At 34.5% G+C, this 17,515-nt stretch overlaps 1 protein-coding gene across 2 annotated transcripts in view; it reads right to left on the bottom strand.

Annotated features, from left to right (window-relative positions):
• Window positions 1-17,515, bottom strand: part of PALS1 (protein associated with LIN7 1, MAGUK p55 family member) — a 103,581-nt gene that overhangs the window by 38,845 nt on the left and 47,221 nt on the right. For both annotated transcript variants that reach the window (XM_082854502.1, XM_082854501.1), the window contains exon 4: window positions 12,870-13,078. In XM_082854502.1, the coding sequence (XP_082710628.1) occupies window positions 12,870-13,078 (209 nt within the window). The remainder of the gene's footprint in view (window positions 1-12,869; window positions 13,079-17,515) is intronic.

Genomic DNA, 17,515 nt, shown 5'->3' on the forward strand with positions numbered 1-17,515 from the left:
TCAATTAAGAAAATGGTAACAGGAACATACATATTCATAATTACCTTAAACGTGAACAGATTAAATGCTCCAACCAAAAGACACAGGCTCGCTGAATGGATACAAAAACAAGACCCATCTATATGCTGTCTACAAGAGACCCACTTCAGACCTAGGGACACATACGGACTGAAAGTGAGGGGATGGAAAAAGATATTCCATGCAAATGGAAATCAAAAGAAAGCTGGAGTAGCAATACTCGTATCAGATAAAATAGACTTTAAAATAAAGAATGTTACAAGAGACAAGGAAGGACACTACATAATGATCAATGGATCAATCCAAGAAGAAGATATAACAATTATAAATATATATGCACCCAACATAGGGGCACATCAATACATAAGACAACTGCTGACAGCTATAAAAGAGGAAATCGACAATAACACAATAATAGTGGGGAACGTTAACACCTCACTTACACCAATGGATAGATCATCCAAATAGAAAATTAATAAGAAAACACAAGCTTTAAATGACACAACAGACCAGACAGATTTAACTGACATTTGTAGGACATTCCATCCAAAAACAGCAGATTACACTTTCTTCTCAAGTGCACACAGAACATTCTCCAGGATAGATAACATTTTGGGTCACAAATCAAGCCTCAGTAAATTTAAGAAAACTGAAATCATATCAAGCATCTTTTCTGACCACAATGCTATGAGATTGCAAATCAATTACAGGGAAAAAAAACACAAAAAAACACAAACACATGGAGGCTAAACAATATGTTAGTAAATAACCAAGAGATCACTGAAGAAATCAAAGAGGAAATCAAAAATACCTAGAGACAAATGACAAAGAAAACATGATGATCCAAAAGCTATGGGAGGCAGCAAAAGCAGTTCTAAGAGGGAAGTTTATAGCAATACAATCCTACCTCAAGAAGAAGAAAAATCTCAAATAAACAATCTAACCTTACACCTACAGGAACTAGAGAAAAAAGAACAAACAAAACCCAAAGTTAGTAGAAGGAAAGAAGTCATAAAGATCAGAGCAGAAGTAAATGAAATAGAAACAAAGAAAACAATGGCAAAGAACAATAAAACTAAAAGCTGGTTCTCTGAGAAGATAAACAAAATTGATAAACCATTAGCCAGACTCATCAAGAAAAAGAGGGAGAGGACTCAAATCGATAAAATTAGAAATGAAAAAGGAGAAGTTACAACAGACACCACAGAAATACAAAACATCATGAAAGACTACTACAAGTAACTCTATGCCAATAAAATGGACAACCTGGAAAAAATGGAAAAATTCATAGAAAGGTATAACCTTCCAAGACTGAACCAGGAAGCAACAGAAAATATGAACAGACCAATCACAAGTAATGAAATTGAAACCGTGATTACAAATCTTCCAACAAACAAAGGTCCAGGACCAGATGGCTTCGCAGGTGAATTCTATCAAACATTTAGAGAAGAGCTAACTCCCATCCTTCTCAAACTCTTCAAAAAAATGCAGAGGAAGGAACATTTCCAAACTCATTCTATAAGGCCACCATCACCCTGATACCAAAACCAGACAAAGATACTACAAAAAAAGAAAATCACAAACCAATATCACTGATGAATACAGAAGGAAAAATCCTCAACAAAATACTAGCAAACAGAATCCAACAACATATTAAAAGGATCATACACCACGATCAAGTGGGATTTATTGCAGGGATGCAAGGATTCTTCAATATACGCAAATCAATGTGATACACCATATTAACAAACTGAAGAAGAAAAACTATATGATCATCTCAATGGATGCAGAAAAAGCTTTTGACAAAATTCAACAACCATTTATGATACAAACTCTCCAGAAAGTGTCCATAGAGGGAACCTACCTCAACATAATAAAGGCCATATACAACAAACCCACAGCAAACATCATTCTCAATGGTGAAAAACTGAAAGCATTTCCTCTTAGATCAGGAACAAGACAAGGATGTCCACTCTCGCCACTATTATTCAACATAGTTTTGGAAGTCCCAGCCATGGCAATCAGAGAAGAAAAAGAAATAAAAGGAATACAAATTGGAAAAGAAGAAGTAAAACTGTCACTGTTTGCAGATGACATGATACTATACATAGAGAATCCTAAAGATGCCTCCAGAAAACTTCTTGAGCTAATCAATGAATTTGGTAAAGTTGCAGGATACAAAATTAATGCACAGAAATCTCTTGCATTCCTATACACGAATGATGAAAACTCTGAAAGAGAAATTAAGGAAACACTCCCATTTACCACTGCAACAAAAAGAATACAATACCTAGGAATAAACCTACCTAGGGAGACAAAAGACCTGTATGCAGAAAACTATAAGACACTGATGAAAGAAATTAAAGATGATACAAACAGATGGAGAGATATGCCATGTTCTTGGAAGAATCAATATTGTGAAAATGACTATACTACCCAAAGCAATCTATAGATTCAATGCAATCCCTATCAAATTACCAATGGCATTTTTTACAGAACTAGAACCAAAAATCCTAAAATTTGTATGGAGACACAAAAGACCCCGAATAGCCAAAGCTGTTTGAGGGAAAAAAACGGAGCTGGAGGAATCAGACTCCCTGACCTCAGACTATACTACAAAGCTACAGTAATCAAGACAATATGGTACTGGCACAAAAACAGCAATACAGATCAATGGAACAGGATAGGAAGCCCAGAGATAAGCTCACACACCTATGGCCAACTAATCTATGACAAAGGAGGCAAGGACATACAGTGGAGAAAAGACAGTCTCTTCAATAAGTAGTGCTGGGAAAACTGGACAGCTACATGTAAAATAATGAAATTAGAACGCTCTCTAACACCATATACAAAAATAAAGTCAAAATGGATTAGAGACCTAATTGTAAGACTGGACACTATAAAAACTCTTAGAGGAAAACAAAGGAAGAACACTCTTTGACATAAATCACAGCAAGATCTTTTTTGACCCACCTCCTAGAGTAATGGAAATAAAAACAAAAATAAACAAATGGGACCTAATGAAACTTAAAAGCTTTTGCACAGCAAAGGAAACTATAAACAAGACAGAAAGACAACCCTCAGAATGGGAGAAAATATTTGCAAACCAATCAACAGACAAAGGATTAATCTCCAAAATATATAAACAGCTCATGCACCTTGATATTAAAAAATCAAACAACCCAATCCAAAAATGGGCAGAAGACCTAAATAGACATTTCTCCAAAGAAGACATACAGATGGCCAAGAAGCACATGAAAAGTTGCTCAACATCACTAATTATTAGAGAAATGCAAATCAAAACTACAATGAGGTATCACCTCACACCAGTTAGAATGGGCATCATCAGAAAATCTACTAACAACAAATGCTGGAGAGGGTGTGGAGAAAAGGGAACCCTCCTGCACTGTTGGTGGGAATGTAAATTGATATAGCCACTATGGAGAACAGTATGGATGGAGGTTCCTTAAAAACCTAAAAATAGAACTACCATATGACCCAGCAATCCCACTACTGGACATATACCCTGAGAAAACCATAATTCAAAAAGACACGTGCACCCCAATGTTCATTGCAGCAGTATTTACAATAGCCAGGTCATGGAAGCAACCTAAATGCCCATCGACAGACGAATGGATAAAGAAGATGTGGTACATATACAGAATGGAATATTACTCAGCCATAAAAAGGAACAGAATTTGGTCATTTTTAGAGACATGGATGGATCTACAGACTGAAGTAAATCAGAAAGAGAAAAACAAATATTGTATATTAACGCATATATGTGGAACCTAGAAAAATGGTACAGATGAACTGGTTTGCAGGGCAGAAATTGAGACACAGATGTAGAGAACAAACATATGGACACCAAGGGGGGAAAGTGGTGGTGGGGTGTGTGTGTGATGAATTGGGAGATTGGGATTGACATACATACGCTAATATGTATAAAATGGATAGCTAATAAGAACCTGCTGCTTAAAAAAATAAATAAAATAAAAATTCAAAAAAAATTGTAAAAACTACTTGTAAGAAAGAAAAGCACTAAAGATAATTATAACTTTAAAAAAGTATTTTTTTCTCACAGAGTTTTCAATCTTGTTACCTGATTGACAATAGCATTTTTATTTATGCCTATGAATGAGGTATTTCCTTCTTGAAAATTTCTGCAAACATACTATGTAAAAGAGACTAATAATGATTATATAAGGGAAGAACTGTTCTAACAGTTATGTTGCTATTTTATAGTGTTTTAATCATATGTTTATATAACTAGATTTTAAATCAGAGATGACATTTTAAAGAGTTACAGACTAACATATAAATTTATATTGGACTAATGAAACAACCACCATACTACAGTGAATCACATTAAAAAATTTACCCAAGTCAAGCAATTCTTGCACTCCTAGGATAAACTCCACTTGATTATGAAGAATTTTTTTTAGTCTTTGTTTCCTCACCTGTAGATTGGTGCCTACAATGTAAGGTTCTTAAAAGATTGAGATAATCCACATAAACTGCTTAGCACACTACCTAGCACATAGTAAATTATTACCTTAATATATTTCTAGATGTGAGTTACTCACATTTTAAGATTTCTATATTAATGTTCATAAACTGGATTAGAGACTTGGTGAGCATAGTCATATACACTGGTTACAGAACTACTGTTTTTAGTATCTATACTATTCTAGCACAATGAGCTGGGAAATAGTCAACATTTATACAAGAAAACAGTTTATTTAACGTAAGACTCATATGTTCCTTAATGTTTTGATAGAGCTTGTAAAATTATCTGGGCCTGGTAGTTTATTTTAGGGGTGAATTTCCAACTTTCAATTTTATCTATAGTTACTACTTTTTTTGGTTACCTTTTCTTAAGTCACTTTTGGCAATTAATATTTTCTTACAAAAACCACCCACTTGACAGCACTTTCACATTTAGTGACATAAAGTTGCAATTATATTTTTTTACTCTCCTGTGTTTGCATCTATGCTTCTTTTTTCTTTCCTAATGTTATTAGTATTTTTTCTTCATCTAACTGGTCAAAGGTTTCTCTATTTTCTTGTACTTGTCAAAAAACCAGCTTTTGATGTTAAATCTATTGTTCTTTCCATTTAAATAATTTAATTCCTTTTTTCTGCTTTAGTTTATTTCCCTTTTCAATTTCTAATCACTTGAGCTGTATGTTCAGTCGAATTATTTTCCATCTTTTTTTCTACCATAAATATTTAAAGGTACAAATTTGCTCTGTGGACTAGTTTTCCTCAAAGATTATACTATATATGTTTTCATTATTAATACCTCTGATTTTCTTCCTTTCTGTGCTTCCTAACTCGAGTACCAAAAAGAGCACTTTGCAGCAATGCAGATTAACAAAGCCAAAATTATCATCATCAATGAAAACATATAGAAGTAAATTAATATATAGTATAATTTTTTAATAAAACTAACTCACGATTGGGATTTCCCTGGTGGCGCAGTGGTTAAGAATCTGCCTGCCGGTGTGGGGGACACAGGTTCAATCCCTGGCCTAGGAAGATCCCACATGCTGCGAAGCAACTAAGCCTGTGCACCACAACAACTGAGCCTGTACTCTGGAGTCCGCGAGCCAGAACTGCTGAGCCCGGTGCTAAAACTACTGAAACTCACGCGCCTAAAGCCCGTGCTCCACAACAAGAGAAGCCACCTCAGTGAGAAGCCCGTGCACTGCAACAAAGAGTAGCCCCCTCTTGCCGCATCTAGAGAAAGCCTGTGCACAGCAGCAAAGACCCAACGCAGCCAAAATTAAATTAATTAATTTTTTAAAAAGTAACTCATGATTAGAACAGGAATCTAGTAATTCTCTAATACCTCTTATGGTTATTTTAAATAATTTTTAAAGTAATTCCCCTATCAAACCTAAGAGATGATAATTTTGGGATTAACTAATTTGACCACAAGTAGATCACAGCAATGACAGCATCAAAATTAGCCTGTCCTCTGGTTTTGGTACCTAGAAAAACATGTTTCTAAATGTAAAGTTCTATATGTATAAACAGGGGGGCATAGCAATTATTATCTTTTGCAAGAATTCGATTAAAGTCTTACTAATGGTCGAGTGCAGTAATCCAAAACTGTGAATAATTAAATGCTGATTTTTAAAATAGGGTACTTTTCTTTTTTAAATATATCATATCCCAGTTAATTTAAAATGAAATTTATAGTCCCTAAGAAAGTAATCCTGAGAGAGAAAGGAGATTTTGGATTAGAAATGCACTTTGAACAAAATGTACAAAGTCAACTCAATGATTTTATGTATAGATACTTTTTTCCTATCTTTACCTTTTTATTTATTTATTTATTTTGGCTGCACTGCACAGCTTGCAGGATCTTAGTTCCCCGACCAGGGATTGAACTTGGGGCCATGGCAGTGAAAGTGCCAAGTCCTAACCACTGGACTGCAGGGGAATTCCCTCCTATTTTTACTTTTAAATAAGTTCCTAGCACCTCTGAGATAGTCCCTTCTAAAGAAATTTCAACTCCTGTTAAGTGTTTATTTCCTTCCCCTATTAATCCAGTTGTTGCCTATTTTAGTGTCAACATACAACATGAGCTACTTCTACAGAGGCCTAAGGAATTAAAAGGCTATTCTTACATCATACTGGCTCCTTTCCATTAGGCTATAAAAATGCTCTAATCTCTTATCTTTAAAAAAAAAAAGTTCTCTCTTGATCTTGTACTCTTCTCTAGCTAAAATACCTTCTCTATTTTCCTTCAGAGCATTTTAAACTAATTTTTTTTTAATTACAGAAATGGTATATGTTAAATGTGAAAAATCAGAAAACAGATAATCCAAAAGAAGGAAATAAAACTCACCATAATCCCCAAACCTAGGGATAATCATTTGGTATATATCCTCCTATATTCTTATACTTGTTTTTACCAAAATATTCACCAAGAGATATACATCTGACAGGAGGACTTGTAACTAGAGTACATTAAGAACTCTTACAACTCAATAAAATTTACAATATGATTTTTAAAATGGGAAAAAGATCAAAATATTTTCCAAAAGAAGATAGGGAAACAGCTTATGAAAAAATGCTCAACGTATGGAAATGCAAACTAAAACAAGATACTGTTACACATCTGCTAGAATAATAAAATGGAAATAACCTAAATATCCACCAATAGGAAAGTGGTTAAACAAATTGTAGGATATGCATACGATGGAATACTACTCAACAAGAAGTTCAAACTACTAAATACATGCAACACACTGATGAATTTGAAAAACATTATACTAAACAAAACAAGTCAGATATAAAAGACTACATATTATTTTATTCCATTTATATGAAATTTCCAGAAAAGACAAATCTGTAAAAACAGAAAACAGATCACTGGTTGCCTAGGGTCTGGGGAGCGGGAAGTGGTTACTGTCTACAAAAGAAATTAAGGGAGCTTTATGCATTCACAATGTTTCTATAACTTGATTGTGGTGGTAGATTACACAGGTGTATACATGTGCCAAAAATATTGAACTATATAATGAAGCATACCAATTTTAAGTGTATGTAAATTATATCTCAATAAAGTTGGTTATCAAAAACAATACACCCATAACCTCATAACCATGAGAAAATCTTTGTGTATATCCTTTACTTCTTACTTTTACCAGAATGAGATCATGCTAGTCATACGGTTTTATAACAATATAACTATTTCAATTTGATATTAATTATTTTTAAAATTAATTTATTTATTTGTTTATTTTTTACTGCGTTGGGTCTTCATTGCTGCACGCGGGCTTTCTCTAGTTGCAGTGAGCGGGGGCTACTCTTCGTTGCAGTGAGCAGGCTTCTCATTGCGGTGGCCTCTCTTGTTGCAAAGCACAGTCTCCAGGTGCGTGGGCTCCAGCAGTTGTGGCACACAGGCTCCAGAGCGCAGGCTCAGTAGTTGTGGCGCATGGGCTTAGCTGCTCCGTGGCATGTGCGATCTTCCCAGACCAGGGCTCAAACCCGTGTCTCCTGCATTGGCAGGCAGATTCTTAACCACTGCACCATAGGGAAGCCCTAATTTCCTACTGAAATATTTCTTCACTTCATGTTCAATGGCTGTTCAAAATCTTACATCTGGACAATTACACTAGCCTCCATACTCTAAGCCGGACTCCATTCTTGATCTCACACATCTCCCACAATGTTATCAGAATAATACTTTAAACTGGAAGCCTGTTTATATCAAACTCTTGTTTAAAATCCTTCGGTAGCTCTGCAATCACTTATAAATTTCTTGCTTTGAACTCTCCTTTAGTGGCTTTTGTGTATTAAATTTGAGAAACACATCAACATCTAAACAAGAAAATTACCTATATATCCACCACCCAGATATAGCCTTGTTAATAATTTATTATTTCTCTCAATATCTCTTTACCTGCATTTTCAAATAGGATATCTGTGTGTATACACATTTTATCTATACTTTAATAGGCCTCATGTTGACTACCAAAGGAATCAAGGTTTTAGTTTTTCAAAGTAACTAATTAAACTTATTCACATTTTCCCTGTTCCCCTACAACATTATATTTCATGACTTTTTCTTGTTTTACTGCACTAGCTAGTACCTCCAGAAAAATGTTGAATACTAGTGGTGAGAGTCTGTAGATTCCTTTTATTATTCCAGGCTTAAAAAGCAACATGCTGGGGACTTCCCTGGTGGCACAGTGGTTAAAAATCTGCCTGCCAATGCAGGGAACACGTGTTCGAGCCCTGGTCTGGGAAGATCCCACATGCCATGGAGCAACTAAGCCCGTGCACCACAACTACTGAGCCTGCGCTCTAGAGCCTGAGGCCACAACTACTGAGCCTGCGTGCCACAACTACTGAAGCCCACGCGCCTAGAGCCTGTGCTCCACAACAAGAGAAGCCACCGCAATGAGAAGCCCGCGCACCGCAATGAAGAGCAGCCCCTGCTCACTGCCACTAGAGAAAGCCCACGCGCAGCAACAAAGATCCAATGCAGACAAAAATTTAAAAAAAAAAGCAACATGTTGGGTGTTTCATCATTAGGTAAGATGCTCCCTATTAGTTTCTGATATTGTTCTTTATCAAGTTAACAAAATGTACCTGGTTTTCTAAGAATTCTCATTATCAAGGAAAAGGTATTAATTTTTTTTCAGATGTCTTTTCTGCATCAAGTTGATCATATGGTTTTCTCCTTTCATCTATTCATGTAATTTAATTATTTTAAAATGTTTACCAATGTGGATCCATCGTAAGAAAATTTAAACTTATTAATATGGCTTATCTGGCCTTCAGGATCTGGACTCTATCTTGAAAATCATATCCTACTCCTTACTCATTGTGCAATAAACATGCCATGCTTTCTCAGTCACTACTATCTTTGAACCCTTTGCCAGTGGAAAGGCTTTTCTTCTTTCTTGGGCTTTCAGGTAAATTCCCAACTGTCCTTCAAGACTTAGCATATTAAATTTTCTGTTTCTTCCTTCCTCCCAAATCTCCTCCTCTGCCATGTCTGCCTCTCCCCAACCCCTACTGAAGTAGGCACATCTCATTATGCTCTTGGTACCTTTTTCATACTGCCACCATAGTACTTCTCATTAGATTGTGATTGTTAACTCATTTTTCTTCCACAGTGAGAGTCTAACTCAATTTTCACTGGTTGATGTGCATCTGGGCTCCTTCCAGCTTCTAATGATTATCTGGCTGCTATGAACGTTTATGCTTAAGCCTTTGTGTGGATATGTTTTCATCTCTCTCAGGTACATACCCAGACATAAAAATGTTGGGTCACAGATATAGGTACTTTAGCTTTAGCAGACATTTCCAAACATTTTCCAAAGTGGCAGTACCAATTTATACTCCACCAGTAACATTATCAGAGTTTCAGTTCCTCCATAAGTTCATTAAGATTTAACACTGCCAGTCTTTCAAAAATTTTTTTAGTCATTTTGGTGTCTATGCGGTAGTCTCTCATTTTGTTTTAATTCGCATTTCTCTATTAGCTAACGATGCTGGACTTTTCATACTTACTGGCTGTTGGGGTTTCCTCTTTTTGTGAAGTGTCTGTTCAAGTCCTTTGCCCATTAAAAAAAAACTAAGTAGTCTCTTTCTTGTTAATTCGCGACAGTTCTTTTGGATGCAAGTTTTTGTTATATATATACTTATACACGTATATACCTCAATATCTCAAAATCAAATAATCAAATACCATTTTGTAGTTTGTTGGCTTGCATTTTTACTGGATAAGCAAAAGTTCATTTAACGAAACCCAGGTTCTCAACCTTTTCTTGATAAAAGCACTTTAAAAATAATCAAAAAACTTGTTTTACATTTATTAATGAGTATCCTGGATTGTCAAAGATATAATCTGGATCTCAGTATCTGAAGTTTTCAGAAGCTGTATTATCTATTATATGATATTTAATGTTTAACTGATATTTTAAGCTATAAAAACAAAGAACACTTCCTAATGTGTTAAGACATTCTTTCATCAAATTCTTGAGTTTTTTTTACTTACTTGGATTAAATTTCCATTTAAAAATGATATACTAACTGAAACATGAAGTAATTTCTTCCTTTAAATACTGTATATGAAAAAAGCTGGAATGATGAATGCTAAAAAGCAAAAAATTAGGCAATGAGCATATGAATAGCCTAGTTAGTCTCATCCCAGTCATAAAACCTCACCTGACCTCAAAATTCAGAAACATAAAACAGAAGGGTTGAATAAGGTGATTGTTAAGCTTTTCCAGCTGTAAAATAAAAGCAATGAGTCCATTTAACCTTCAGAATTTTGTTATCAGATTTAACACTCTTCTTTGATGAGTTCCAAGTACATCCTTTTCTCACATGTTATGCACTGTCAAGTCAGGGCTGCCACACAGTTGTGCATGCACGACTCCAGGGGAAGTCATTCACTTTGTAGCACAACCGTATGTTGTTGCCCCAACTAGGTTAGTCATTTTGCACTCATTTTAAGACCAGTCTCAGCCCAATGTCACTAATCACCTACTATCCCACCACCACCAAAGCAATACAATTCTCAAGTATTACTGAAGGCTGTGAAAGCAAACTTTGAGAAAATCTCCTTGATATAGAATCAATACTTTTACAATTGTGAACCATGTACATGTTAACTGTGCTAAATCTAATATTGAAAATGAGTTTTTAAAGTCGTTTTTAACCATTTCTTTCTCTCTCAAAGCATTACTCTTTAAGCCACTTCTAGTTCTTTGCCTCTGAACTCCTAAAACCCTTTAAAGCTACGTTGCCTCCTTTTTTTTTCCTTTCCTTCCAGCCTTTCTGTTGTGTCACTTTCTTCCAATGGAGCAATTTAAATCTCTCTTGCTTATATCATTCTCTTTTCTACCTACTGTTCTTAACAAAACAAAGCCCCAGTACCTAGCTGGACAAACCTTCCTCCTAAATGGGAAGAGAAGGATTACAATTATCTATTATGTATTTCTCCCAACCCTACACAATAAAAGTTATACTATATTTGTGAATAAATAAGATCAAAGTACTGTCAGCTATTTCAATCTCTATAAGGAATTTTCAGGAAACCCATTTAAACTATAAGTAAAACTACAGGGATAATTTATTAATGAAAAATTCTGCATATTTAATTTCAATAATAAAAAATGAGCACAAAGAATAGGTCTCAACTAGGTCTTTTAACTAGCAGATGGGAAATTTCCCCTCTAGGAACAGGTCCCTAGGTCACACTCCTATCCTGAGCAACATGAGACTTCTCTCTGCCACTCTTGCACATAGGACCTTCGCTCACTGTAAGCATCTAAATGAAGAAAATACATTCTGTGCTAATTCAAAAAGTGCCTCCTAACCTATTTTACGTGTCTGTAGCTCTGGAAGTCCTACCCTTCCCTCAGCCCATTTTCTGTTTTGTGTCTGGGTTCAGTGAGATAGATTTACCTGATGGGCTTCCAGAATTATTCATTTTAAAATAACTTAAAATCCTGTAACAATGACAGAATGTCCACCCCCCAAAAATAGGAGATGGCTTACTTACATCCTTTTAAAACCTTCAATTTAAAATATGTTTGCAGAGGGACTTCCCTGGTGGTCCAGTGGTTAAGACTCTGTGCTCCCAATGCAGGGGGCCCAGGTTCGATCCCCAGTCAGGGAACTAGATCCTGCATGCCGCAACTAAAGATCCCACACACCACAACTAAAGATGCCGCGTGCTGCAACTAAGACCCGGCGCAGCCAAATAAATACTTTTTAAAATAAATAAAATAAAATGTTTGCAAAACACATTAAACACTAAACATCAACAAGCAGCAGACACTAGAACTTAAATATCAGCATGTTAACATGAGAAACTCTCACTGTACATTAAAATTTAATTATTTTGGACCTTCTATACAGTATCTATAGAGGAAAAACTTCAAAATACCTACAAGTAACAAATCTTAGAAGTTACATATTTATGATACCTGATTATCGAATATAACTTAATCTCATCAGTATTAATTTATCTCAGTTTATAATGTATAATGCTTAAAATAAAACTATACTACATTAAAATTTTTCCCCTTTAGTAATTTAGACAAATATTTTTCTTACTATGCAAATATGTAGTTGTATATACAAACCTAATGCTATTCTCTTCATGAAACAGAGCCCTGACTGTGAACTAAGCATATATTTTTTTCAGGATAAAATACACGTAAGCAAATTTTTCCTAACACAATAAATTATTAACATGTGATCAGCAGTAATTCTAACAAACCTTATATTCATACCAGTATTTTCCAAGAACGCTGCCTTACTATCACTATCAATTACTTTGTATATGTCAATGAGACGTTCAGAATACATACCTCTTGTGCAAGGTCTTGCGCATTGGAGATAAGAGGAAATGGAGGACTGGCCTTGTTCATGTGTACTGTGACAGCGTTGTATATCTTAAATGCATTCTGGAAATCTTTATTTTGTACAAGTTGTAAAAGCAGTGAAATATCCTCCTGGCTCTGAGAATCTACCAAAGTATGTTGGATATGTTTAAGTGAAGAAAACAGGTCTTCCACTTCTAGTAGGAGAAGGAAAAGGTATCCAAAAATTAATTTTCTGTCTTAATTCCACACGTATTTTAAGATAAAATTTCTTGAACCAATAACAATTAAAGTTTTCAAGAAAAACAAAACTTGCAAATATTTTTGAGTGTCAAATCATTGTCATTTTACTGATTTTTAAATAAGACTTTAAAAATTATACAACAGAATAACTTTTTTTCAAGAGTGTTTTAATTATGGAACTAATATATATCACTATAAAAATAAATGAAGGATAGAATACATAAATGAATAAAAAATTTAAAACCACCAATAGTCCCATCACTTAGAAACAACTTAAAAAAAAAATCGTACTGCATTTCCTTTTTTCATTTAACAGGGCATTTTCATTGTTTTCCCACATCACCAAACAGTCTTTAAAAAACTTATAATGGCTACAAATAGAACTACCATATGACCCAGCAATCCCACTACTGGGCATATACCCTGAGAAAACCGAAATTCAAAAAGAGTCATGTACCAAAATGTTCATTGCAGCTCTATTTACAATAGCCCGGAGATGGAAACAACCTAAGTGCCCATCATCGGATGAATGGATAAAGAAGATGTGGCACATATATACAATGGAATATTACTCAGCCATAAAAAGAAACGAAATTGAGCTATTTGTAATGAGGTGGATAGACCTAGAGTCTGTCATACAGAGTGAAGTAAGTCAGAAAGAAAAAGACAAATACCGTATGCTAACACATATATATGGAATTTAAGAAAAAAAAAATGTCATGAAGAACCTAGGGGTAAGGCAGGAATAAACACGCAGACCTACTAGAGAACGGACGTGAGGATATGGGGAGGGGGAAGGGTGAGCTGTGACAGGGTGAGAGTGAGTCATGGACATATACACACTAACAAACGTAGTAAGGTAGATAGCTAGTTGGAAGCAGCCGCATGGCACAGGGATATTGGCTTGGTGCTTTGTGACAGCCTGGAGGGGTGGGATAGGGAGGGTGGGAGGGAGGGAGACGCAAGAGGGAAGAGATATGGGAACATATGTATATGTATAGCTGATTCACTTTGTTATAAAGCAGAAACTAACACACCATTGTAAAGCAATTATACCCCAATAAAGATGTTAAAAAAAAAAAAACTTATAATGGCTCCATGATGTTCTATTATATGTCTAAACTAAAACTTATAATAACCAATACACTAAGTTGAGCATTCAGGGTGCTTCCAATTTTTTGCTAGTATAAGTAATGAGCATTTCTGTACATAATGATCACTGCTATGTACAGTAAAAATGTCTGAGATTCTGGTGTTTCTCAAAATAATTCCAAGAAACAGAATTTTTAAATAAGATTCTGACATTTTAAAAGCCAAAGAGTTTTCTAGGGAGGTTTTACTAACTTATATCCCAGTACCAATATTTTTACCAATATTCAAAATTACCATTTTTAAAAACCTTCCACTTCTTTAACAGGGAGGTTGAAGTTTACTCAGGCACTTCTTTTGTGGTTCAAAGAACTCCTATGAACATGTGAGTCTCCTAAAATTTTACTGAAAATCTGGGGCATGTGTACATATGCACGTTCCCATTAGTGTGCACGTGCAGCACATACATTTTTCTGGAAGAGGGTTATCCCAAAATGGTTAAGAACTACAGTTTATCTCTTCTCTGACCCCCAAGAGGTAGATATGTGCACATGTATACACTTTGTCACATTTGCTCGAAATAGTTTTCTAATTTTTCCATCTGTCTGTTAATTGCATTTGTGGTACCTTTATTGTAGAAGTTTTCGGCTGTTCTGTGTTAAGAATGGTCCACCTTTCCCTGTGTGATTTCTTTCACTGTCTAAGCTTATAAACTCCTTCCCCTAGGTCATTAAATGTTTACCTACATTTAAATTTTCTAATGGCTTCTATTTTGTAGTTAACTTCGATCTATCTGGAATTTTGTTATAGATTTGAGGGGAAATTTTAACTTCATTTCTTTTCTTCCAAATGGTTAACCAATTATTCTAACACCATTTATTGAATAATCCCTCCTTTTCCACTGATTTATGATACCACCAAATTCTTACATATATCAGGGTCTGTTTCTAGTCCACTGGTCTATCAGAACCACAATCTTCTTACAATAGTATTATAGTCTTTGCTCATATTGATATGACAAATACTTGCTCATTACTTTTTCAAAAATGTCTTGACTTCAAATGAGCTACAGAATCATTTTTAAGATACCTCCTCACTCTCTATTTCCTATTCATCCAGAAAGAAAAACCTATTGAGATGCTGACTAAAATTAAAACTGTAAATGATTCTGGGAAAAACTTTCAGTAGATAGTATCTGTGTATATCTGTGTCTTATACAGTCACATTAAAAAAAAAAAGCAGAAAACCTCTTGGTTTAAGTCTTTCTGTTAGTTTTCTTCACACAGGACCTGTAGAAAAGTTACTGATTCTTATTTATCTTATATCCTACCAGTTAACAGTTGTTAAATGTTTTATAGGTTAGAATAGCTCTTCTGTTGATTCTGAAGTTCCCTATCTTTTCCCCCCCAAATCAAAACAGCTTTAGCTCTCCTTATAAAAATTATATATGCTCTTTAGTAATTTAAAATGTACCAAAAAACTGGAAAAAAAATTGAAAGTCAAAACTGTCATTTGAATGACCTAAGAAGTTGTGATCCAGAACTAAATAAAACTTGAGAAATAGCCAGAATTTAACCATAAGTTAATGTTATCTACAAGAGTAGACAGAATATAGATAGGGGAAATTTAAAGATGTTGGTCAAACAGTACAAACTGTCAGTTTTAAGGTGAATAAGTTCTGAGGATCTAATGGACAGCAATGGTGACTAGAGTCAATAATACTGTATTGTATACCTGAAATTTGCTGAGAGTACATCTTAAGCATTCTCACCACACACACAAAAGGTAACTATGTGAGGTGATGGATGTGTTAATCAACTTAATTGTGGTAAACATTTCACAATATCACATTGTACACTTTAGATATATAAAATTTTTTTGCCAACTATACTTCAATAAAGTTGGGGTGGGGGAAGAATATGGAGTGTCAGATTTCATCAAATTCGAAGAAGTTACCACAGAATTACCTAAGTGTATAAAGAATTCCCCGAGTATAAAGAATTCAATAGCCTTAAAGTATCTTTAGAGCAAAACAGGAAAACATTTAAATATCTTAAAAGGAAAAAGAATTACAAAACCAACAAAGTAGTTAAGGTAATTGACTACAATCTTAAGGAGACTATAGACTTTCTGAGTGGATAATGAGACTTCTGTTTAAAATTTCAGTAATCGTTTAAAGCGGCTCAGCCTGGTTGTCAGGGCAATGAGAAAACCAGGAGCTTCAGGATCTCACTGCTGAATAAAATCAATAAGCAACTTTAGACAGCCCAGAAGGTAACAAACTCCCTACTATGTCTCTTCAAGCCCAGGGGGATTTAAAATTTTAGAGACAAAGGAACTTCTACATAATCTCTATGTACCAAAGCCACCCACAGACACTAAAATACTGACATTTAAAAAAAAATTTTTTATCGTAGTCATACCTCTCAGATATAACTACTGGTATTATTTTGTCATACTATATATATATAGCCTTTCAGACTTGTAAAAAATGCTGATCCTAACCATAGAGGTCGCATTGTAAATGTTGTTTTGTAATTTGATATTTTCCAATGTCTTTAGAATTCATTCTTAGGATAAAATTACTTATCAAATAATAAAAACATTTAAAACTTTGATACATATTGCCAAACTGCCCTACAGATTTGTACTAACTCATACTCCTACCACTAAAGAACTTGAGTGCCTGTTTCTACAAACAGCCCAAATTTTTCACTTTTGGTGATCTGGTTAGGAAAACGTATTTCTTTGTCTAGTACTGACATTTAATGTATTTTCACAAGGTTAACATTTCTTCTTTCATCGATTTTCTCCTTATCTTTTGACCATTTTTCTACTAGATTATTTTCCTTAATGACTAGAATTACAGAGATTATATAAATATCCCTGCAGTCTTAAGCAGAATGTACTAAATTTTCTTGCTGTATCAGAACAATGGTTTTTAATCAAGGATATTTATGAGAATCACTAAGGAAATTTACAAAGATATTTATGTCCTGAGTTCTACTTCAAACACAATCAGAATCTCCTGTGTCTTCTTTAATTTTATATATATATATATATATATATATATATTTTTAAAGTTGACTATGTACCCTTCTGGTTAAGAACCAATGACTTACAGGCTTTATTAACAGCAGTTATTGTAATATTTTAAGACATGATATACTTGGGAATAACTAAAGCACTCACACCTATTTTCTTCTATACTAAATAACCTTGATTGCTGTATTGAATTTTTGTGTCTGCTTTATAGTTATTCTAGTTCCTCCTTTGCAACTATTCAGTATTTCCTTTTGTTG

Source organism: Leucopleurus acutus (genome assembly GCF_964270905.1).
Source record: "Leucopleurus acutus genome assembly, chromosome: 1".
In the NCBI taxonomy this organism is placed as follows: Eukaryota; Metazoa; Chordata; class Mammalia; order Artiodactyla; family Delphinidae; genus Leucopleurus; species Leucopleurus acutus.